Source organism: Topomyia yanbarensis, chromosome 3, assembly GCF_030247195.1.
Source record: "Topomyia yanbarensis strain Yona2022 chromosome 3, ASM3024719v1, whole genome shotgun sequence".
Taxonomy (NCBI): Eukaryota; Metazoa; Arthropoda; class Insecta; order Diptera; family Culicidae; genus Topomyia; species Topomyia yanbarensis.
Genome location: NC_080672.1, coordinates 169,432,088 through 169,458,941, shown reverse-complemented (window position 1 = coordinate 169,458,941; position 26,854 = coordinate 169,432,088). Strand labels below are relative to the sequence as shown.

At 35.8% G+C, this 26,854-nt stretch overlaps 1 protein-coding gene across 3 annotated transcripts in view; it reads right to left on the bottom strand.

The window, feature by feature from the left end:
* LOC131693245 (optomotor-blind protein) overlaps window positions 1-20,371 on the bottom strand; it is a 363,110-nt gene extending 342,739 nt beyond the window's left edge. For 2 of the 3 annotated variants that reach the window (XM_058980914.1, XM_058980915.1), the window contains exon 1: window positions 17,227-20,371. In XM_058980914.1, coding sequence (XP_058836897.1) covers window positions 17,227-17,777 — 551 coding nt within the window. In that variant the 5' untranslated portion in view covers window positions 17,778-20,371. The remainder of the gene's footprint in view (window positions 1-17,226) is intronic. The other variant, XM_058980916.1, reaches the window with a different exon arrangement.
* Window positions 20,372-26,854: the final 6,483 nt, after the last annotated feature.

The following is a 26,854-nucleotide window of genomic DNA, read 5'->3' as shown; positions in this document are numbered from 1 at the left end:
ATTCCAAATTTAATTCCGCTCGGAACTTTCCCGACCGACCCGCAACGCCGCCCAATATTTCATCAATTAACCCCTTAGCTTAAGCTTATTGAAAATACCATCACGGTAGGATAATAACTTTATGAACAAATTTTCATAAAAGCACTCTTTATGAAAGATAATCCACCATGCCATCAACGCCACCATATCCGGGGATAACACTCCGTGCAAAAGAGCTATAATAAAGACGAACAGCAAATAAAATTAAATAAATGCAGTTCCTGAATGTATGCACCCATCACCAGTAAGTGTAGTAAAAGGGGTGGGGGTAGGCATAAACAAGATGGCCTTGTTTGGTGAAAATTTCCATATTTTTTCAATCAACTGACACCGCGACTGGTGCGCTACTTACCTCCCAGCCTACTAGATGGCAACCTGCCAATTTCCAATTATGGCTGACTCCGTTTTGATGTGGTGGGTGTTCTTGTTAAATCGAAAAAAGTGACCCCGGTCAGTTGAAACCCGAAAACCGAAACATGAACACACATAAAAAAAACCTGGAAGCTTATTGCAATTTGCAGCTTTTGTCGCACTTTTCGGGCGGGAAATGTCTATAAGCCATATTCCGTATTCATTCAATTTTATGCTCAAATATATATAAACTCGCCGTGATACCGTTTACACGAATTTTTAGGTACCGGAGGGTGGATACTGTTACTGCGTTAGTTTAGGTTAATCTCATATTCATGCAAAATGAATAGTTGATAGAACTCAATTGTAAATATAATAGTTGTATATTTCTAGATGAATATAATATTCCACGCAATTTTATAGAACAATTAGTTATTTGAATTAGAATACGTAGGTTGGCATTTGTATAAAACAGCGGAGTGGTAACCATTTCGTGAACTATTTTCCCGGTAAACACAAACAACTAACTTCAAAACCCAAAAAAAAACAATTATTGAGACAAAACCCTCTTCAGGAGAACAAACGCCACATCAGTTACCAAACTTGTCACTTTTGGAGCACCAAAAAGTGCTGCATAATGGCCGCATTCATTATCTGATCTTCCACTTTTCTATGCTTAAAAATAAAGACGGCTCTACCAGGAGGTTGGTTCAGTCACGAAAAGCTCAAGTGAATGCATCCTTTCAGAATTTTCCCCACTGCCGCAATAATCGTAAGACCACGAGCCGAAAAAAATGAAAGGAAAAGCCCATCAAGTGCAATTAAACGCCACCCTTCCCTCGATTGCTCCAGCAATATAGGGGAGCTGGTTTTTGTCTCCAAATTGTGCCGCACGATACAGAGCACCATTCTGGAAAATTTGGAGGTGTCGAAATTAGCAAACACCTCCCGAGAAAATGGGGTTCCCTTTTGTGTTGCACTCAGCCCTCAGTAGTACTGGTGGTGGTGGTGGTGGTGGGGTATGGCAAAGTAAACCGAGTTGCGGGGTGTTTTTAGCTCTTCAGCCTGTTTGGAGGAAAAAGGGAAAATGGCGGCTTTTCTGTGGAGGAGACGTGATTCAGACATCGTATGGCGAAGGAAGGGGGATGGGTTAGTAGCGAGCTGAATGGGAACTGGGTTGACACTTTTTCACAGGCGCTGAGGAGGTAGTGAAAGAATAATGTCGTTCAAGTAGTTGCTGGAATCCTTTCATCAGCTTGTTCGGCGCATTCAAGCATTCGACAATTACGACCGATAAGGTTTAGGAGTTGCAGTTCAACCAGCATCCTAAAATTATTATATTTCTACCGATGCGGATATGGTTCTACGTATCGGCCATTTTGAAATAGATAAATTAACGAATATCCCGAAAATATAAATATATAAGTTTAAAGACAAATCTTCAGTGACTAAGCTAATTCTTGCAGGCGTCTAGCGGAATCCAAGAAAGTCATGCAAGTTTTAGACGATGAATTGCTTCCCTAGCGCAATACGATGTCACACAGTGGTATCTCTTCATACCAAGTTGTGGCAGAATTATGAAAAAAAAAAAGATTCTTATAACTAAAACTTGGAGTTTTAACTAATTGTGCGTCAAATCTGCTAGCAGGAATGATTTTCAAAGCTAGTAAACATCATCAATTTTTCAACAATATATAGTTGTTCAGGTAGCTAATTTCGTCTCCATAAGGATATTTAACAAAAATTATTAAAGTCTTTGGTACAAGAAGAGATCTGTATATGTCGAAATCTTACTACATTTTGAGTCAAATACATAATCAATAGCGTGCGCAAGGGAGGGGGGGGGGCTAATGCATTGGAGTTAAAAAAATTTAGTATTATTATAATGTTGAAAAGACATGTCAAACTTACTGCATATCTCATTTTGTTTAAGCAAACCATGTTATCTTGAAATCAGGAATCTCTATCGATAACAAGATAAGGTTGCTGAGAGGAAGCGGTAACTGCAGCAAAGATTCGGTGACCGGCTTAAAAATACAAGAGTGCTGGTGACCAATTTCATGTTTTGCTTTGACCATAAATTATAAACTTTTTATAGCAAATGATTAATATGGTCGGTAAAGGTATATATGGCGATTCCAGGAGGTATTACATGGAAAGCAAGAACTAGAGAAACTTTCAACTTTCTTCTAAAACATAACAGTAATATAATCTTAGAAGAACTATATAGATGTTATTTATTCGGATAACAACTTATTCTACTTTTCAATTTAACGACATTAAATTAGCTAGAAATTAGTAAGTAGGAAAAGTTTTAAAAAATTAGTTATGAAAGGATTTGGAATATACAGATAGGAAAGCTGTCGGTTCTCATGGCTGTTGCCGTGAAACATGGTAGATTTAAGCAATTCGTAGTAACTCTGCCTAAGCACGACTCCTACCAGCAGAAGATAAAAAATAGTCCGGAAGCTTCTAAGCCTGTTTCTATCCAAGTAACAATTGAAGTTTTGTAGCACGCTACAAGTGCAATTTTAGTTTAATAGTGAAAGCCAAAAAATATATGTTCTAATATCTTATTTCATGGAAAGCATCCGATATATATTATTGCGCCTATAGGACAAAAGATTTTGAGGAACGATCAACAAGAGATTGCCTGATCACAACGTAGCAGCAAGTTCATAAGGTGATCAGTTCAGCAGTCACATGACTATCGGATAACACACGAAGAAACTGGTTCGAGGTGGAGTGCCAACGAGCAACAGATGAGAAAAATTAGACTAGGAGCTTATTGCTCGCACTGGTTATATGTTATAACGGTGTAGTGAGCTGAAAGCCGCTGACAAGGACGATCACGACAGGGGCGCATAAGGCTTAATAATTAGGGACTAGCATGTTAGAGACAGTTTAAAATGACATTCAGTTTTGGGCATGTAGACCGCAGGAGACTCGTTAAAGTGATCAGTAGACAACCGACTTTTGGACAAAGCGTTGCTGTCACTGGAAGTATGCAATCGAGGAAAATATGTGTGTGAAGCGTGACTGGAAAGTGGCTCCCTGGAAATGTCTAAAGCATTCAACCATGGTTCGCATCAAACACCCAGTCGCTATAAATAGCACAGGTTTACGAAAAAAATTGATTTCTTTCCTAACTATGTTTTCTAAATGCATTTTGGACCACTCAAAAAACCTCGAAAATGATTTCCTACAGAAATAAAAATTTCTATTTTCTACTTGATTCTCGGAGTTGCTCAGAAATTGTTCAGAAGTTTTTGTTTGTCGTCATTTTTCTTATAAATCCATTAGAGATTCACCCAATATCTTAAATAGAGATTTTTTTTTAAATTGAAAAAGTAATGAAAATGAGGTGAAAATCTAGGTCAGAATTCACATACTAAAAAAAATTGACTTTTCATTGAAACATTCTTGAGTTTTGGATGTTCAGAAAAAAATTAATTTGTATTAAAACAAGGTAGCTTTATAGCAGGCGGCCTATTAAAATTGAAATAGGTCGTATGTTGAGATGAACTTTGATTTTTTAACAAAATTTTCCCAAGCATAAATCTAAAAATTTAGAAAAAAATCAAAGTTAGAAACATTTGAAATTCTACGATTATAGAATCGTTATGAGTCTTCTTTTCCGGTATAGTGCTCTTTGTGGCCGGTTCTGTAAATTTTTGACTGCAATTTGCTTGCAATGAAATGCAAAAATTTTGAAAAAAGCTAATGTTTTCATAAATTGTCACGCGATGGAAAAATAGAGAATTAATTCTGCACAAAAGAAATGAAAACCCGAGCATGATAATCACAAACCTTTATATGTGCAGTACAAACAGATTTCATGTAATGTTTGTTTGCTGTCCTGAAGGTGGCATTGTGTTGTCGAAGCGGTGTCATCGTTTTCGTATAGGGCTATCAAGCAATCGAGCTGGACCGTAAAGCAAAACATTATGGCCAAAATCGCGAAATCTGAAAGATGTATGGTCAGGGTCTGAACAAATTCAATAAATGCATCTGAAAGGGTAATGAAAATTTGATAAAATTGTTGTTGCGGACAAATTTGCCGGAAAAAGTGTATGATCTGGCAGTAAATTTGCAGTTATGGCCGTAAAACTTCGATTTGCATCACAACCTACAATATGAACCGAGTTATACATCTACGATAGTCTTAAAAACATCTAGTGACTAATTAGGTCCCTCCCAAGTTTTTGCCAGATTTATCGAGTAGCTACTACAGTAAGAATGCGCAATAGCAGTACCGGGATAATGACGTCAACGTCCTTGAGAATAGGATGAACTCCCCAAACTGCCCGGAATTCCACCCAATCCAAATCTATACACTCTATAAATATACAAAATTGAAACATAGCTATGAATGCTAATTCAATGACCAGATACTGGAAAAATGCAGCCAGAGGTGTTGACAAAGCTGGTGCAAAGCTCGAATTTTCATTCGAGACGAATAAAAACCGCAAAAACCCGCAATGCACAGTGGTTTAATTCCTTAAGAGAGGGGGTCATTAATATGTGCAATACAAATATCGCTACTAAACTATATTTCTTTCATAAATTTTGGGTCACTGAATCCGAATTTCACATTAAAAATTGATTGTATCCACCTAACAGTGTGATATGGCCTTTCTTATTACACTTATCATTCAAATTTAATTAACATTATTTGTGCTCTAACATTTTTTAGAATCGCAACGGACTTTCTCAAAAAATCCGCATTCGAGAACATCGTTGTGGTACGAAGTAGAGTGAGCCGTACATCGAATATTCCATTCTGACATGTGTTTCAAAAAGTAGCGTCCAATATATAATCCAATAACTAAATAAAATAACTGTTTTATAATCGAACCTTTACAAGAAATCTACCTGATAATAAAGGTTTAACATAACTGAATGTTTTTAGGCTATTATGCCCCCCCCTCCCCCCTAATAGAAAAGGCAGCGCACGCCTATGTACATAATAAGTGATCCATGAAAGGCTATATCAACAATTGTTTGACCAAATACAAATATGTATAATTTATTTGTATTTGGTTTGGCGTATAAATGATTTTATACTTTTTTCCCAATTGTTTTTTCTTGATACAGAACAAAAGTAAATAGTTTCTGAACGAAAATTTTGAGTCTATAATTTGTAATTGTAATTGTTTATTGAGAGCTTTAAGCAGATGGTCATTTACCCGAAGTCTACAGTTTAACAGGATCACTTTTCTTTCCAATGAACTCAAAACTACTCCAATCGGTGGTGTAGTTCTTAAGATATCGCTGGAATCTCGCAGGACTTAGGGTTTACTCAGAAACACAAATCGCGTTTTCGTGGCGCTTGCTTAGTCCTGCCACTAAGTTAGTGTCGGATTCTGATGAAACGAAGTCGAAACGTAAAATACATAATTAATTTAGCTATAATTTTGTGCTCTTAATGCGCAAACAATTTTCTCCTTAGTGAAGATAAAATAGAATTCATCCTAAATTTTTCTCCACCAAAGAGAAATAAAGCATACTATCATGATATTGGACGATAATACAGATACACCTCTGCTAGAACTCTGTAAATGCATGTTTATAGAATGCAATGAATCATGACGCAGGTTTCCCATTCCAATATTTTTTGTCTGCACACAACTCAATAGTTTAGCCTATCTCTGAATTTCTAATATTTGGCTGACCTTTTTCATTGTTGGTTTAAATCACCAACACTTTTCGAGCTTGTGCAAAGCTTTTGCAGTTAAATTCTTACGAATTTCGAGAATTTTGGGTGGATAAAAACTTTAAGCGATTTTTCAGTACCTATTACTACTTGAGAGGCTGAGAGCAAGAGTGGATTAAGAATTCACTACGAACAAAAAAGGTATACGTATCAAAAACAGCAAACCGGTTTAAGTACCAGTAAGAGCAGAAGTGTGATAAAAAAAACTTAGCGAAAACATGAGTTATAATGCGCCCTGGTAGGAAAATATTTTATCCTAAAAATTATTTCAGAAATTATTGATCACATACATTGAAACCCCGTTTTTATCAGCCCCTGTTTTAACCAGTTTTTTGACCCGATTTTATCGACCAACCAGTATTATAAGATTATGTCTAGGGATTAAAGAAGAATATTTGTAGAGCTTCGGTTTATGAAAAAAAATAAACCAATATGTTTTGCCATTGTCCCCATTTTGTCAACCTAATATAATCAAAGGGGGCTGATAAAAACGGGTCTTCGCTGTATCACTAAAAACTATAATCAATATGGGTAATCAGCGGACATCGGAAATTGACTATTACGCCATTTTGAAAATCCAAGATGGTTACTTCCAAATACCAGACAATAGAGAGAACCATTGTCAATATCTGTGTCTTTTAAAAGGGGGTGGTCAGTAGTTATCGAAAATTAATGATTAACGCCGTTCGAAAATTCAAGATGGTGACTGCCAGTTGCTACAAAACAGTGAAAACCATTATCAGTATAGGTGCTATTTGGAAAAGGCTGACTAGTAGACATTAGTAACTGATGATTAGCGCCATTTTCAATTCCATGACTTCCGGCTACCATTAAATTGTGAAAACAATTATCAATATAGGTGGGATTTACATGGAGGCGGCGAATAGAAAGTAGCATTGATATATGTAGAAATAAGTATTTGACTAACTTAATAGTGAATACATAACTGGATATGGCTCAAGGAAAAAAAGCTAAGCCGTGCTACTACAGTCCCTTGCGGAACTTGAACTTTTTCGGCAAACTTCGCACCCGAATCTTAGTATACAGGATGTTACAGAATTAGTGTTGCGATGATACTCAAAGTCAGGATCCTTCCTGATTAGGATTCGAACGCACAATGATATGATATGAATATATGACATAATTTGAATAAAGAACATAATACACACTCAATTCAGATCGGTAATTTTCCAACAGTCGTGAAGTCAGCAAATTAAGATACTGATATCTCAGCAAAGTGACATTTGTTTATTAATTTTCTGCGAAATTTTATCCAAATCTCAGTTATCATACGTCACTTTTACTGATATCTAAACAAAAAAATTGTTAGCCGAGATCTCAGATTTCGGCAAAAGATGCAAAAAACTGAGATTCGGTAGAAAAAATTAAGTGTGTACATATACGTATTTTTATTCATTACAGATTTTTTGAATATTTATGCAAATTTTTTCTTCATTCGTCGTCACTGTCACCGCATGTAACATCGTAATCTTTGCTAATAACATTGCCACATTGATAATAAATTTCGTTGTTAAAGCCGCCATCTTGGATTTTCTGTGGAGTCAATACACAAGTTTTGATAAATTTGCTTCACGTAAAGTTCTAAAAAAAATCGTAAAAAAGGGGTTTTTTCACGCTGAAATCCTTAGCCCCCCCCCCCCCCTTAATTGTACGAAAATCTACGTAATCACGTGAATGATAAAGTTGAACAGGAATGCCAATATATAGCGTAGAGACATACAAGTATATTTTAAATATGATCGATGATATTCTCGCAACATTCCTCGAAGTGTTATGTCTGTTTGTCTATGATACTACATATACTACATATATTTTATTCGACATACCTTCTTTAAAGTTATATTTTGCACTTACTCACTCAAGAATATGTATGAAGTTGTCTAATATTTCGCTACAACTAATCCAAATTTGGCCAACTTACATCTGCTGTGTGGAATTACTAAACTAGACTGTTCGTGAACTGTTGAAACTGAGTTATACAAAATTGAGAAACTTCAAGAAATCATTCGAAATTAAATTATTGACTGAAATATTAATATCAATTGTAAACAAATTCATCTAATTATATTCTAAATCGTCTTAAGCGATATACGGAACCACATATATGAATAGTACAACCGGTTGCACCGAATTATGTCGGGTAAAGTCGTAAACTTTAATCCACGCTATCTTAGAAGAAGGTTTCTGAAACCAGTGTAGATGATTTGATAGAAACTTATTAACTGAAGTGAGCGCTTTGTTATTGAAGCTACACTAGTGCTTTCACTACTGAAATGATTAATTTAATAAAAATATTGAAAATATTTTTAAATCACTTTTAGTTGAAAATCTTGAACTTTTTGTTGGCTATTAGACCGGCCCATCGAAGAGTGATTGGCTCCACGAGCCAGATGCCAAATATGAGTTTAGATGGTTGCTTCTAGTTTGTATGCGAAAATACATATATGATAAATCGGCAATCGAAACAATAAATGCAGTAAATAATGCCAGTATCATCTTTTGCATCTCAAAATTAGTAGATATATAGGTTAAGGTGAAAGGATCAACGACAAAAAGCTATTCTAATATAAAATAATATGTTGCCTCTCCTTCTCGCATATGCTTAGAATAGGCAATTTCCAAAAATTTGGGAGATTTTCAACGTTAAATAATCAAAATTTGGTGATACTCAGGATTACTGTGGATTTTTTTATTGAATTTAAAGTTTTCATTTCCGATTTTCCGTACAAATTAAATTTATATTTTGTATATCTCTGGATCCAACTACCACTTGAATTAACAGTGTTCCTAAAAAGTCAAAATTGCTGCCGATCTAATGATTATACTGCTAAACTTTGACAATATATAAACTTTTAATGGTTTATGCATCTAACGAAAGCCTAGAACTAGGGTGTTGCGCAGCAATACTCTTTTGAGAGTACCTCTTCGGCGGTTCAACCACACAGAGAATGCGGCCATCACAGGATTACAAAGAACATTCAATCGTGTGACACACCTATTTGACTTTAATTTGACTCGTAATCTTATAGGCACAAGGTTTTTGAATTTTATTAAAGAATTTTTAGATTAAGGCATCATTATTGGGGCCGATTGCGGCCTGTTAATGGTTTACATTTATAAATAAATAACGAAAGCCTACGAATAACCAATTTTGTAACACAGATTATGATTCGCTACTGACGGATTTTTACTGTACGAACCTTCCGGGATTTTATATCATTTTTATCTCGTCAAATACAACACAAAATAATGTATGCAAAAAGTTGCATACTTTCAAAACATGATTCATAGGAAAAAATAAATTTTCCGGGGTTTTTATACACTGACTGATCTAGAAAAAAGAATAAACAACCTTTCCAGCTGTTTACTATACTGTTAAGGGGGGCGTCTGGTGTAGAGGACAAAAATAATCGATTTCTTTTTTATCCGCTTAATTGTTAGTGTTGAACCTCTAGAAAGGTCTCCCGCAATCTCGGTGACCACGCTGAACTTCTTTTGTTTTAAACAGCCATGCATTCCACGCGCGAATTTGCTAAAACACACGCAGATTTCATTCTATCGGCGATATACTCTAAACTACTTCTACCTAAATTGACTTGATTTTTTAATGAGGATGCCTAATATGTGTAGCCTGTCGATGAACCACAGAAAACTGAATAAAAAAAAATTTCTCCCAATTATTATGAAGAAAAATGACCGAATTTTACATGACTATTTTCGGTTTTCATTGAGCCGTTTTCCAAAACTCGAACTTTTTTCTATTTTTTGTGGTTCATGGACTAACTACAAGTCTAAGCTTTACAAAATTTATTGAATTTCCCGTATCAGACAATTTTATCGAGAGTTATCGTGTTCGCCGCGGCACTCCTCGACTTGAAAATGGTTGGGCTCTTGGATCGCTCGTATGTGTGGCTCTGTGTGACTGAAAATATATATTTTTTCGTACACAATGAATGTATAAAGCGATCCTAACATTACACATAAGATCCATTGTTCAAAATCGTAAAACAAAATAACTTTCGTTTTGAGCACTTTACAACAGACGCTCCCCTTAAATATATTGTGCGGATTTGGGAAAATACTATGAATACAACCATTATTTTACGATTTTCTATGAAATTTCTGAAACTACGCAACATTCATTCACGGAAGCATCTTTGTTTTATTAAAAATTCAAAGAGAACATTAAATTCTGCATCTAATGACCCACTTATCATCACAATCGATTGAAAAATATCAGATTCATTATTTTTTCCGAAATGGAAACTTGCTTGCATGAACTCTTCAGGGGTTAGCGGGGCATTGTCGCGCACAATGGGATTCTATAATTATATTTTTTTTCAATTTCAACTTCAAAGATTACACACATACTTTTGAAAGTACACATAATCGAGCAACAGAAACCGATTTTTTGAAAAAGTTATGTGAGGCCGTCTCCTTACAATTTCAAGCGAACAAGCTTTTAATTTGAAAAAAAATAATAACACACAGACAGCTCCTTATATAACAATGTTGAGAAATTTCCACATTTTTCATGAAAGAATAGAAAGTAATGGTTATTTTCATATCGTTGTGCCAAAACCGCGCGTCACTTTTACTAAAAGAACATAACACAGAATATCGGTTAAAAGGTCATTTCTTCTTCTTTCTAGAATACTCAGAAAATTTAAAATCGGTTGAAAAATGAACGCGTATCTAATTTTTAAGAGCTGAAAGTCCCGAAAATAGTTTCTTTCATTAATCAAGGTTTTCATGGTATATTAAATTGATAAAATGTAGCTTTTGTGTTGTATTTGACCAGCCCTACAATCTGTACCAAATTACTTGAAAAGTAGGGGAGCCCGGGGCGGAATATTATTTTTTCCGTTGCCATTAAACATACAGAACTGTTTCTCGTTGTATACCTCAAGTAATGTGAAACACATTATTCAATGTGTTTTTGTTGCAAAACATTTTGTTTTGTAGAAGTTGTGGGCGATATTGTGTTTTCGAGCATACTTTGTAAATTTCCTTAATTTTGAACATTTTGTGTTATTTAAAGTAATTTTAATCTACATACTTCCCTGATGATTCTATTTTTCGATAGTGCATGAAAAGAGCTTGCCAATAGATATACCTATCCATAAACAAAAGTTATTTTTTATATTTTATAATGAAATATGCGGTTGGGGTAAAACTCCAAAGGGTCCATCAATAAATGACGTAGCATTTTTTGAGTAATTTTTAACACCCCATCGTAGCATTTCGTCACAAATCTCTAAATACCCCCCCCCCCCCTGGTAGCGTGACGGTAACTCTCCCCCTCCCTTTTCCCGTATATTTTTTAAAAAAATAAAGAACGATGTTAGTTATTCCCCTTTAACAAAGCTACGTAGCCTGACATGACCCCCTAACCACCCCCCGACGTCACACATCATCACAAAATGCAAAACTCCCCCATATAATGCTACATCATTTCCCAACAAACAATTTGGCTGGATAATGGCTTAAACAATTCTTGTTCAGCTTATTCTCGCTGGTTGAAGGCTTGTTCAGCTTTCGTTGTTTGTTGGGTTATGGATGATCCCAAAGTAGAAGAATCATTTGGTATTCTCTCTTAAATGCAGGGGACATGTATTTCGGCCAATCGCCTGAAGAATTTCGAAAATTTGCTTTTGAATATGGAGCATGCGTCGAAGTGGGTATCGAAACTAAAATATGATGGCAAGTGTCGAATAATATCAGTGACGTAGCCAGAAATTTGGTTTAGGGGGAGAAGTGGTTGATGAAAATCGTTTATTTTTTTAAATACTTAAATTTCGTGCAAGTTTGAAAAGTTTTTAAAAATTCAGAAACAAAATTAGTCTAACAGATGCCTTCTGTATTTTTTTAAATAAAATGTCAATTAAGTCAAAGTGTGAAAATACACGGTGCACTTTAAAAGCGAATAAATATCACATAATTTCGAAAGCATCAACTTTGGAGTTTCAACAACCTCGAAGAAGCTTTCCAACATAAAAAAGCACATCTTTTGACGTACTAATTTTGGTGAATAAATCTGCTAGAAGTAATTATGGAGAAATAACTCTTCAAAAATACTAAAAGACTTAGGACCAACTACGCTATGCCCGCTTCATTCAATAAAGTTGTTTGAAATAGCATTTTCGAAAACTTACTGAAGACATTAAATCTCGAACTAAATTTGTTTGAATAGTGAATTTTTGTAGGAGGAGGATTAAACGCCAAAATCATTTGATTAGATGAGATGCTACTTTACGTTGTAATATATTTCAAAGATGCTAAATATACAAAGTTTACAGATTCGAAATAATGTGATCGTAAAAAATGTTTTCGAGGATTAATTTTACTTTTCTTCACTATTAAAGCTCACAACTTCAGAACGAGCACTCGTATACAAAAAATTATCAAACCATTCAGCACTGAAATGTATACTATTAATAACAACTAACTTTAAAAATTTTGAAATTTTAATTATTTATAATCTTGCTTAGAGGTTATTTATATAATAGATAATACAAAAAAGATGAAAACCCCCTAAAAATCGATCCTGACCTGCTAAAGACAAACGGAAAACGTTATTTTTCATAATTTTTCTTGTGCTTTCCAAAATATTATTGTCGTTGTTAATCACACTGAGTTTTGTCTCAACTCTACGAATTTTCTAAATATATATATTTTGCAAATATTGGATTGTATGCAATTTTCCGGTGAGTAAGTTGGTGTTTATAAACATCAAACTGCGCTTCCCATTCGAAGCATTGTCCCTAACCCATATTTCGGAGCATCTCTTCAACAAAGAGCTCATGATAATTTGACAACTATGGGGTCTCGGCTAAGATATCAGTTACAAGATCCATAACGCTTAAAACAATAGCTTGTCAATGTAGTAATCCGACAATATACTTCCCAAATTGTTATTGTGCAATACTCAATAAAATTAGTCAGCATCAATTAATTTGTTTTTTTTTTCAATCCAACGAATTTTGGTTTGGATGAAAGGGGGCTTAATCCCAAAAACCCTCCCTGGCTACGCCACTGAATAATATACAGTTTTATTGAAAAGGCAGCACAAGTCATGTGGATCACTGATGTAATCGAATTTTTATTCGATAGATTATTTTCTGGCATTCCGCCAACTTACGCCTGGGCTGGAGTAAGTTGGCAGGTTTTCCGTGTCACAAATTTTTGTCTCTAAAAATGGAGAAAATGTATCAAACATTTCAATAAAATTCAGAGATATTGCCAACAGTCTACCCTTTCATACAAAGTGTTCAATTTTGAAAGATCTACAAAAATCAAAGCGATAAAAAATGAAATCTGAAAATACCGCCAACTAGCCCCGGTCTCCCATACATTCATTTCTTGTGGCACCTTGTAATTAGTAGTCCGAGAAGAACACAAAATTAGAATAAAGTCTACGTAGAGTTTTACTAGACTCCCCGCTTCCCTCATCAGTCTATGTGGTTTATGAACGTCCTCTTAGTTCTGGGTCATATATATTCGTAGCATCATTAGATGTTACTTTAACCCATTCATGCCCATGTTGTTTGTGGACAACAACGTTTTTAAACAACTATAACTTTTTATTGTGGCAAGATTTGTTCACAAAAACAAGTAAGGCTAATGAATGCGACTATTACCTTTCATTTGAGTAATAACAGTTACAAGGATCAGCCCTAGAAGCGAAGTTATTGCAATTAGTCTGATTGGATTCCGATGGAGCAGTGCTGCCAGGAACAATTTACGTTGACAACGGAAAATGATTTTCTCATATATCTTCGTTTTGGTGCAATATTATTGAAAACTGATAAAACTTATCAATTTAGGCTGTCTTTGGCTACGTTTTCTATGCAATTGGACTATTGTAAATTTTCTTGGAGAATTGTATTGAGCAAGGTAAAAAAGGAGCAGCTTCTAACACTGCAAGGGAAGCACCTAGCTTTATGAAAAAAGACTTTTCGTGTTTCTTGATTTCACCATTTTCAAGGAAAAATAGTTTTAAAACCCTACATGCACTAGAAAAAAGTTGAGCATGAAAGGGTTAACTCCTTCATGTCCACGTTGTTTATGAACAACAACGTTTTCAAACAGCTATAACTCTCTGGTTAAATAAGATTTAAACAAAACTACAAGTAAAGCTGATAACTGTGACTATTACCTTCCATTTGAGCACCAACAGTTATTAGAATTATCCAAAGATCTGAAGTTATTGCAATTGATCTGAGTGGATTCCATCGGAGCAGTGCTGCTAAGGACAATTTTATTTAACGTTGAAAAATTACATTTTAATACAATTATCATCGTTGTCTAGAAATATTTTTGAAAATTGTTAAAACCTATCAATTTAGACTCTCTTCGGCTACATTTTTCATGCAATTGAAGTATTGTAAATATTCTAAGAAAATTGTATTAAGCATCGGAAGCTAGCCGGAGAACAGTTCACACCTCTTTCAAAGTGAAATTAAGATACACATTAGAAAAAATACACCAGAAATATTAACAATAATAGTTGGATGTCCCCAGTTGTGAGTCACCCGCCACCTTGGAAAATCATTAAATATGAAATTTGCATCCCTGAAAAATTTGTGTTATTGAGATATATCTAATCATATTTCAACATCTTTCGTGGTTTTCTTGTTACTTATAGAACGTTCGGAGCAGCTATCTAAGATTTTTGCGAATTCGACAGCTTCGATGACGTTTATAATGATTTCAGGGCGGAATTTATTTTTTTTCGCCTGCTTTTTTGACTGGTTGACGTTGTATATACAATGTCAAATAGTCAAAGAAGCAAGCGAAAAACAATTCCACCCCGATATCTTTCTAAACGTCATCAAAGCCGTCGAGCTCAAAAAAATGCTTAGATAGCTGTGGCAATATTTTAATTTTTTTTCCGAGAACATTGCAGAATCAAAAATTATGAATGCAGCAAGGAAAAATATACCAAGTAAAAACCGGAAGAAAACGCTAACAACATCTCCAGTGAATTAAGCAAACAAAAAATCTTCTTCCAAAAAAAATATTTTTTGTATGATTTGCAGGGATAAATGCAACGCAAATGTTCTAAAACAATTTCTTCGCCAGTAACATATGAAAGCGACTAGTGCATTTGAAATGTTCAAACATGCACAACAGTATATGTGCATTACGATTCCGAATTGGATATGTCAGATGATTAAAATTACTGGATCATTCAACCAGTAACAAATATCTGTTGGCTTGATGCTCTAAATATTAATAAAGATAATTTTAAACTGTGAATCTTCATTGGTTTTACGTTCCACTTCTACAGTTTTATTGGAATTTCCTGTGTGCTCACAACCGGTAACAAAAAAAAATGTTGACCAAAAAACTTCTTCTTAGATAATTGCTCATAACTCAAGTTCTTCAAACTGAATCATTAGATTTTGTTCGGCGAAAAGTATGGCCTTCGTCGTATCTTTCAAACGGTATATGAAACTTGTCATTCAAATGATCGAGACAACACAACCGGAGATTCTAGAAATTCTCCTATTGCTGTTCTAGAAATATTGGGAGCTACAAAAATATAGGCAAGTCAACAAATGTAGATTTTAGCGATTTGATGCCTCAGTTTTCAACGATATAAGAGTCACCCCAATCAATTACACCAAGTAGATCACCGGAACGATGAATTAAACTGATTTTCAAGACACGCAATTCTAGAAGCTAAGAGCATTTTAGCATTTTTTTTTTCATTTACTTTTTATTGGTTTACTCTGAATAATAATTTATTTTATATCAGTAAATATCGTATACGTTGTAAATATTGCGAAAAAATACTTTGACTGCTTGTATTACTTTTGTATAGCAAAATTACCTGTTTTTATGTTCTGTATTTTCGAAAACAGCAAGATTTCTCAGTTTTAGCAATTCAACAGACGATTTATAGCTCCTGTCAGCGTTTTTGGAACATAAAGGGTCTAATTTTATCGCGTCCTCAATTAACCAAAATTAAAATCTAGCTGTCATTTGACAAAAAAATTTAAAGTTATTCACAACTTTTGATCGAAAATGTAGCATATTTAAGACTTTCAAACTATCATCTTTTGTTAACTATCCAATTTTCATTACTGGCACAGTAATCTTTGAACTCCTATTAATGGAATTAAATATATTTTATGAGTCAACTTGCCCTTCCGAAGCACGAGGAAAAATCATCTGGAGGCGCAATTTTTATATGTAATTTATCACACTTACAATACTAGAACCGTGGTTTTAGTACTTTGAGAACGGGCCTGGCTACCGGTTAAAATTTACTTTGCTTCAATTTCCACGATTGTTTTAATTTTTTCATGACTTTAGTCAGATATGTTTGGCTGTGTTTGATAAAAAGAACTTTCAATAATTGTCAACTAAAAGAATCAATTAAAGTATTGCAATTATTAGTTTTAGACAGACTTTCCGAAATATGACGAGAATAGTTCAGGTACAAAAACCACCGATCGCGTTAGACGTAAAATCGCTAACACGAAACTGTCAATTATGGCGACATAATCAGACGATGTGTTAAACCTATTTTCTTGTTCAATTACGTCAAATTTGTATATCGACTGAAACAATCAATTTAATAAATTGATAAAATGTTATAGTTTATTTGTGTAAATTCTTTAAACTTGTGTCTACAACGTGACAGTTAAATTAGTAGGCGGCTCATAAACTACCATCTTTTAGTCAATTTTTACGCAAAATTGTTCAAAACTTCATACATGCTAGAAGAAATGAACTGATCCAAAATTTTCTTAGAATTTGTTTTAGTCCATCTAAAGCAATGGAACCCAGCAATCAAAAAGGATGCCATTTGCTTTGTAAGTTACCAAACAGTTTGTAATGCAACTCCGACAGTATGCAAAACAATGGCAATTGCAGCAAGCACAATGAGCTATTTTCTATTTGCACTTCCGTAGCCTTGCGAAATGTAATTTACGTCAAGGCCAAACTTTCCAAAATCCACAAACGCCAAACACAACTTAACCAAAACGGCTGGCTCTAAAGCCGACGGCGTTCGCAGCGCTAAATTTTACACTCCTTTTTTTCGCTTCCGTCGTTGCTACACCAAACCAGAAAAAAAGCTCACTCACCTGCCACTTTTCGTGATGACCATCTCCGTTCCGAGCTTGTGAAACTTCTCCCACAGCTCCTTGCCTTCCAGGGTCACCTTCGGGTCATCGACAACACCGTCATCTTCCGGTTGCAGTGCCCGCAGCGGTCTCATCGCCGAATGGTGCTGATGGGCTGCAACCGCGGCCATCACGACGTCCTCGGCGGTAGTGTACGCGGCTCCCAGCGGATGATGCGGATGCGGATGGTGTGGTGGTAACTTTGGCAGCAGTGACCCCGGATACAGATGCGGTGGGTGTCCGCCCGGGGCACCCGTTAGGGCCGCTAGAGCAGCAGCCGGAAAGTACGGTACGTTTGCGGCGGCGGCAGCAGATGCAGCAGCAGCAGCAGCTGCCGCTCCAGGACCGGCGCTAGGCGAGTTCTGTCCTTGAGGCGGTGAGCCCGCAGTCAACAGCGACGACACGCTGAAGTCAGTGGGTCTCGGTAGCTGCAGGAATGGATGGTAGGCCATTCCCTTCGCCGGCCTACTGAATTCGTCAGATTGAAGTAATTCCTGACCGTCGTATCTCATCACAACATCACCGAGAGATCGCACCACACGTGTGACGTCGTCGTCCTTTCCGATCTCCTGACTGGCGTCGGTGAACTAGTTTTTCTCCGCGGATCGTTTACAGTCACTACACACTAAACTATTGCGGGTTTCGGTTTCTTTTTCTTCACTACACTTTATTCGGATTAGCCTACATTCAATGTAAATTCACAGTACGTTCACAGTAATTAATCTTCCTCGATACTCTTTTCATGGTAAATCGTAATCTTCTGTCACTCACTTCACCGTCGTTCCTACCAGAGCATTTATTGCCAACGGTAGCAGTGTAGTATTTTAATTTGCAACGATTAATAATTAATTAGTGGGTCGCGCTTTAGCTAAACCCAAAAGCTTCAACGGTTAATCGTCGACACGGTTCGGTGTAACACGTACACGTAACACACACACACACACTCGCGGGGATACACAAAACTGGTGTTAGCTTTTCCTCCGCCTTTGTTGGTTTATCCTGGTTTCCACGAAATTTTCCGGCGCCACTTCCGGATTTGTTGATCGCGGGAAAAGCACACACACGGTTCGTTGGCAACAGCACTCGTAAGGCTAATGGGCCTATGCCACCGGGTTTGGATCGTTCGCAGCAAGGCAACTACACTCACGCATCAGTAGAGCCGTGAAAAATGCGTGCCATGTCGTGAAATATCGTGACACACTCACACCCATAACTGGTACACTCGATGATGGTGGAGTGGGGGACTATGAAGCTCCACGGCTGCCAGGGGGAGGCTGCGAGAGTCACACGAGAGCGAGAGAAAAAAACGAAACAAAAACTACAACAACAACAACGATGCTAACTTCACGCCGGCCGTGTATGAACTGGTTACCGCTGCAGCGACAAACTAAGCGCTTGGTGTCTGGTTTTTGGTGTCTGTAATCACACCTTTCGTGTTGAACTGGTGTCGACCGCACCCCTCTGGCCTCTCGCTCACACTTGCACACACACTGTCGGATGCGGTGCTGCTTATGGTCAGGCCACTCCCTCTATTTTGTGTGATAATCGTCGCGGATTGGTGTGTCGCGTCCAATCGGTACACTAACATCGGATTAGAGAGCGAAAAGTCTTGTGTGAAGTCTTCGTCACCAAGAAGAGGACAAAAACCGGTCCCGAGAATGCACAACGGCCGACGTCGTCGTGGGGGGACACTTTGCGTGGTCGTTGGACTAGTGTGCGGTGTGAACAACAGTGGACTCTGGTGGCGGGGGTGATAGCGATTATTAAAGAAGGCTTTGACTGTTTTTTTCTGCTATTTTCTCTCTCTCGACGGCTTCTCAAACTCTTGCTCACAAAAACTTCTTCTCTCCCGGTGTAGAAATCGTAGTCGCAAGCTGCTGAGTGTGCATGTGTTGGGTTGTTATTTATTTTCTTTTGACGCCGTTGTTTATTATTTTTCTAGTCTCCCCCTTTTCGGGTTGTTTGCTGGCTTACGGCGGGCATGTGTGCGTGTTTGGACACACTCGTTTATGTTTATGCTCTTATTTATTCTCTTGCGTGGTGTTGCGCCCGCGGTTGACACACTCACACTAGCTAAGAGGTGTAATGTAATTTGATATTATTTCACACCAACACAGTCAGCGTTCGATTCTTCGGTGTAAGCGAGAATAGAAAGAAAAAAAAACGACGACAGCGAGTATGCTTTCAATTTATGCGCAATAGAGACACTTTTGTCTGCCGTTTCGCCTTTGTCAGACCTAGAGTGGCTAGCCGTGTAGTAGTGTAGTGCTGATCCGGTCTTGTGACACTTCCTCACGCCTCAATGCTTGGCAAAGTCATTAGTAGAGTTTTTTGCACACTCACAACGACGAGTAGGGTCTGCACTTACACTTGCGTTTCTATTCCACCCCACGGGAGAAAAAGTCCAAACAGTAGGCACGGGCTGCTGCGGTGAGATACAGTGGTGGAATCGACACTTACATTTCACCACCTCCACCACGTTAATTTTCCACCCACTCTGTCAACCACCCAGTGCCGCCTGACCGACGGTAGGAGTTGGAGACTTGGCAATCAGGAGCACTAGTAGCACATCCCACACCCACAGATTGACGTTAAATTTACCAAATTCATTATTACACTAGTAGCTGTGATTTTTCTCTCCGTGCGTGCGTAAGGATATCGGTTCAATGTTTCTTCCGTTCTTTTCTTTCACACTAACTCGCTTCTTCCGTAGCACTGTTTGGTTTTCTAGAGGCTCTTTAGCCCGCAGCTTGTCCAAGGAGGAGGCAAAAAAAGTTGAATGTGAGTTTTTCGCTTCACTTGAGCTGAATCTGTCCGAAAACAATTTTGGTCTTTATTGATTTTTTGTCTATATATCTTTCACTGCTCGCCTGCTTCTCCGATCTAAAGCACCACACAACACGGGAACGGGAATCTTTCTTCCCTTCTTATTCGAGGAAAATTTATGGTGCGATATCTTCTTACAGGCACATATCCTTACAGCGGATCGATAGCAGCTCCCATTGTTCCTGTAGAGCGAGAAAATTTCTTCTCTGCTATTGATTGGATTGTTTGAACAGCAGCCACCAGACCTGGCAGGAGGGGATGAGACGAAAATTCTTTGAAATGGGAACGAATTTTTCTTGCGTCCCAGGCGCCGTAGCATGAGTCTAGTGGAATTGTTTTTTTAGGTGTTCAAATTCCTTTTTTTTACATTCAAAGAATTACGACAGATGGATTCGATTTGCCGTTATCTAGCGGAGCTAATCACGTTTTGAATTTTTTTTTTACTTTTTACCGAATAGCTTGCTGGATCAGTAACAGTAAATACAGCAATTTGCTCGAATTGCGTGATGTTTTAGCACTTGAAAAATCGAATTGAAAATTAGAAACCATCATAATATTATGTGAAATGTACGAGTTGTATTCCACTACTGTAATCGAATTTTAAAACAGTTTATAGATCCAAGACATGAAGCTTCAGATAACATTGCCAAATATAATAATTGACATAAATCAAAGCCTCTGGTACACACTTTGTCTGATTGCTTGGAGTAATTGGCCGACATTTCGTTAAATCGACCTATACTTTGTCCGTGAACCAATGGCCATCAACATTTATTTCTTCGTCCGAAAGCCAAGTATATAAAATTACACAACTGAAACGTTTTTTTGTCTCATTTGTTCTCAATTATACAAAATGTATAGTTTGATGTTACATCAGTATCTTCGCATTGTCATTTATGCATCACATTGTTTCTCACAAAAGTTATTAATACTTGTTGGCACAACAATATTACTACCCGTCGGTTGTTGGTCTCTTCACAATCGCGACATGGTGGTTAGAGACACAAAAAATTGTAAAGAAATAGTTTTATCTGACACTGTAACTATGATTGAAAGCATGTACTTCTCTTATTGAAGAATTTTGCTGCATCAGTTGAAGAATTATGCAAAGGACCATGTAGCATCCAAAAAAGTCGAAATTCGTGATCACATGTTCGATATGACGCACGAAATTCTTTTAAAAGTATGTTCAATAAACCAGAAATATCGAAAACTTCCTTAAAAGAAAGGAAAAGTAGAATAAAATTTCGCTATCATGAGGGAACGGAGATGTATTAGTTGTTTAGAAAACTTTAGTTCCACTAACTTTTCGAAAGAAAGGGATAGAAATTACATAGTTTCTACAAAGTTGTAGAGCAGACACTTTGCAGTAACTATTCTTAACATGTCCATATTCTATCTCTATTGTTTAAAAAGTAAATGATGGCACCTCTGTTTGTTGAAATATGGGACTAAAATGTCACAAAAATATTACTCACATTATACACTGAAGTTCTTCCAAACATACTATTCTGCAAAACCCAAAAATTATTTTCGAAAAAAAAAATTCTCTGGAATCGACTACTGATTCACCACCATACGCTGCTAAGGTTCAATTGTGAAAGCATCAAAAAGCGGCCATCTTTCAAAACGAAACAAGCAGTTTTCTCTTTACACAATCTTCATGAAAATCATTCAATGTACTCACGGCATTGTTAAAATACTACTTTCATAAAGATTTTGCCAACCTTGTGCAAAAAACTGCCTTTTTAGTCTCAGAGATGGCTGCTTTTCGAGGCTTTCTCAGTTGAATTACAAAACTGTTTTGGCTTGCAGCTGTCAACAAAGTTGTAGACAATCAAACTATCTTTCTTATTTTCACTTGCAGCGATAATATGATCCATGCAGTGCCACCTAGCGATACAAATGTGAGCTAGTGACCTTTCTGCATGTAAACTGCCTAAAAATCCCGTACAAATTTCAAACACTTGGGTTCCGTTTGATTCAAATTTGGAGCAGATACTCCTGGTGGGACTAGAAGTCGATTCAGGGGTTGGCCGTTTAAGTTTTCAAGCATTCCTTTATTTTCCGAGCTGTCTAATAAATCTACTAAACTACAAACATCATAGAAGTAAAATTCTTCAACTGCTTTGCTGCCGCTATATGCAGAATCGTCCCATGTGCAATGGAATTCCCTATGCACTTGGGACAATTATGCGTAGAGCGGCAGTTTGGGAATAAGTCAAAATTTCTCGGACCGGCAACCCAAAATTAGGTGAAATTACAATTTCGATGGAAGATCCAGATTTTCGGTAGTATTTGGCATTGTGAAATCAAATATAGATGAGTGTTGCGAAAACTTTTTGTCTATAATATTGACATTTACAGTTTTTAGCTCACATGGAGAACCGTGTCTATTGCATATTTTGTCGTATTATCAAACGATAATAAATGGAAGCGCGACAAGCAAACGTGGTAGACATTTATTAAGCCCATCACTTTAAACTCAAAGCGATGATATACATATTTATGAATGAATCAATTGCAACTAATGCTGGCTATAATTTCTGGAAGAAAGTTTTTTTTTTTAATTCATCGAAAATATCTAATAAAATCGTAGAAATACGAAGAAATTAAGAATTTTTACTTATTCAACCAATATCATCGAATTCATCGCAAAATATTGAAATATTTTCAATTAATTTCAGAAAACTTTCTTGTATAAATTGTAACCCGCTTTGAAAGTTATGGGCTGAATAAATGTCCATTACACTTGCTTGCCGTGCGAAAAAATCTGACATGTTGGGGGGAGGGTAAATTGAATGCAAACTGTTTACGCATTCAATCCGCTGTTCAAAATCCGTGCGCGGCGACGATCGGCGTGAAATAACTTAGTTACAAATGACGGGCCATTTTTTCTCGACGGCATGTTGTTAGGTACTAACAACAGACCATTATATCATGCATTCCAAAATTATTCGAAAACTAGTAAATGACAAAATATTTCAGCAAATCAAAAATCAAATAACAAGCAAGGAGCATGGCTTTTATAAAGGCTGCTCAACAACATCAAACCTTTTAGAATTTGTAACATTTACTGTAAATGCAATGGACAATGACAACCATGTGGAAACACTCTACACAGACTTTAGTAAAGCATTCGACCGTATTGACATACCCTTATTACTCTTCAAACTGCAAAAATATGGCATAGAAAATAAACTATTGAAATGGCTCGAATCATATTTAACGAAACGTCAACAAACAGTTCGCTTTCAGAATATCCTCTCGGAACCAATTTCTGTCACCTCTGGCGTACCCCAGGGTTCCCACTTAGGCCCTCTTCTTTTTGTTTTGTACGTTAATGACATTACCTTTATACTCAAACATCTTAAAGTGCTTATATATGCAGATGACATGAAACTTTTCATGGAAATAAGAAATGTCAAAGACACTGAAATATTCCAAAACGAAATAAATATATTCCACTCGTGGTGTAGCAAAAGTCTACTCCAACTTAACGTAAAGAAATGCAACTCAATAACCTTCAGCAGAAAAATTTCAAATGTTCCCATAGACATACACTTAGGCAAAATTGTACGAGATTTAGGCGTATTCTTAGACTCCAAGCTCACATTTGTTGAACATTATAATACAATAATAAATAAAGCAAATAGTATGCTGGGCTTTATTAAACGTTTCACCTACAATTTTGAAGACTCTTACACAATAAAATCATTATACAATACATATGTCAGGCCAATTTTGGAATATTGCAGCATAGTATGGAACCCATACACTGTCCTGTACGAAGAGCGCATCGAATCAGTCCAAAAACAATTTATTTTGTACGCGCTTCGTAAACTAAACTGGACGACATTTCCTCTTCCATCGTATAAAGCACGTTGCATGCTCATTAATATACAAACACTCAAAGAACGCCGCGAATTTGCCATGCTTTACTTTATCAACGACATTATTTCTCAACGTGTACAATCCGCATCATTACTTTCGCAAATAAAATTTTATGTACCTATCCAACAACTAAGAACTCGTAATTTATTCCAAGAACAATCTTTTAGGACAAACTATGCTAAAAATAGCCCCATCAATAGAATTATGCGTCATTATAATGAAAATTGTGTAATAATTGACCTTTCCATGTCTAGAAAACAAATCAAATCTTAACTAAACCGTAGAAATAATGTATAGTATATAAGTAAATATTGTAAAACCATTCTATGTAGTCTACATATGCGTGACGAAAATAAAAAAAAGAGAGGAGAGTGGGATCCCACTTAAGTTTTTTTCTCATAACTTTTCAATGAAATAAAAATTTTAATTGCAAAATTAGCCATCTTTTAATTACCAAATTAGCCAACTTCAACAACTTACATGATAATTTGTTCACGGAAAAAAAAACATTTTCGATCAATTAATCAGAGGTGGGTAAGAAAACCAACCGGTACGAACAGTCACTGGTATGGTGCTCAAAGTCTCAACACGTGTAAACGAGCGATCCACATCGTGTGCGGTTTTGATTTCGTTCACACGGTAAACGAAATGACAACCTCGACCGAGTGTCGGTTTTGAAAACCAAACCGAGTCACTCAGCACCGTTTACATGTGTGCACGATTTTCAACTCGTGTTAATGTATTCTAAACAGCGGTATCGGTTCGGCTTTAGAAAACCGAACCTGGTTTTTTCTGTACGCGGTGCTTCGGTTGAAAGAAGAGGCAGTAAATTCATGTGCAGTGCTGCCGAATAAACAACTGAACAACTGAATTGAATAAGGTTAGTTGTTGAGAGTCGATGGGGCAATATCGAAATGTTAGGTTCTGGGCGATTGTTTACGTTTCACAATTGATGTTCTGTACCATATTAAAAACCAAGATAACGGACACGAAATTCAAAATGGCTATCTTTCTTGGCGAATAATCGTATGAAACCGATAAATGTAGATATGTTTGATTCGGGAAAGTCGTTGATGTTAATGTAACAATGTTGAAATTGAAATTAATGACTTCAAAGAAATCAATAAAAACAATGAAATCAATACAATCAATGCGATCAATGCAATCAATGCGATCAATCAAATCAATCAAATCAATCAAATCAATCAAATCAATCAAATCAATCAAATCAATCAAATCAATCAAATCAATCAAATCAATCAAATCAATCAAATCAATCAAATCAATCAAATCAATCAAATCAATCAAATCAATCAAATCAATCAAATCAATCAAATCAATCAAATCAATCAAATCAATCAAATCAATCAAATCAATCAAATCAATCAAATCAATCAAATCAATCAAATCAATCAAATCAATCAAATCAATCAAATCAATCAAATCAATCAAATCAATCAAATCAATCAAATCAATCAAATCAATCAAATCAATCAAATCAATCAAATCAATCAAATCAATCAAATCAATCAAATCAATCAAATCAATCAAATCAATCAAATCAATCAAATCAATCAAATCAATCAAATCAATCAAATCAATCAAATCAATCAAATCAATCAAATCAATCAAATCAATCAAATCAATCAAATCAATCAAATCAATCAAATCAATCAAATCAATCAAATCAATCAAATCAATCAAATCAATCAAATCAATCAAATCAATCAAATCAATCAAATCAATCAAATCAATCAAATCAATCAAATCAATCAAATCAATCAAATCAATCAAATCAATCAAATCAATCAAATCAATCAAATCAATCAAATCAATCAAATCAATCAAATCAATCAAATCAATCAAATCAATCAAATCAATCAAATCAATCAAATCAATCAAATCAATCAAATCAATCAAATCAATCAAATCAATCAAATCAATCAAATCAATCAAATCAATCAAATCAATCAAATCAATCAAATCAATCAAATCAATCAAATCAATCAAATCAATCAAATCAATCAAATCAATCAAATCAATCAAATCAATCAAATCAATCAAATCAATCAAATCAATCAAATCAATCAAATCAATCAAATCAATCAAATCAATCAAATCAATCAAATCAATCAAATCAATCAAATCAATCAAATCAATCAAATCAATCAAATCAATCAAATCAATCAAATCAATCAAATCAATCAAATCAATCAAATCAATCAAATCAATCAAATCAATCAAATCAATCAAATCAATCAAATCAATCAAATCAATCAAATCAATCAAATCAATCAAATCAATCAAATCAATCAAATTAATCAAATTAATCAAATCAATCAAATCTCAAATCAAATCAAACCAATCAAATCATTGAGATCAATGAAAACAATTAAACCTAAAAATATGCAATATTTGAAATTCCAAGGTACTTTCAAACTTTCAAAGGAATCCCGAAGATGGATGATTAAATCTAAGGTGATCGATGTAAAAAGAAATCTTTATTTATTTTAAGTTACATGTTTTGTTATATTTATGCAGTTCCACATGTTATTAAAAATTAATGAAACATGTCTATTTCCGTTCAAAAAGGTCTCTGTTAAGTTTTACAAATAAAATGTTCGACAAATTTTTATCGTTCAGCTTTAATCTTCTGTCTGTTAAGATTAGGGACAGCGAACTAAAAGAACGCTCCACTGACACTTGCGTACATGGAACGGCCAATGCCACCTGAGCCAAGGCGTACAGCTCAGGCTCACATTTTTTAAACCTTCCCAATAAATGAGGACGTTCTGGTTCTGCTGACCATATCTTTTAAAATGACACCCAAATTGATGGTGGTTCTCACTATTTTGTGGTAACCGGAAGT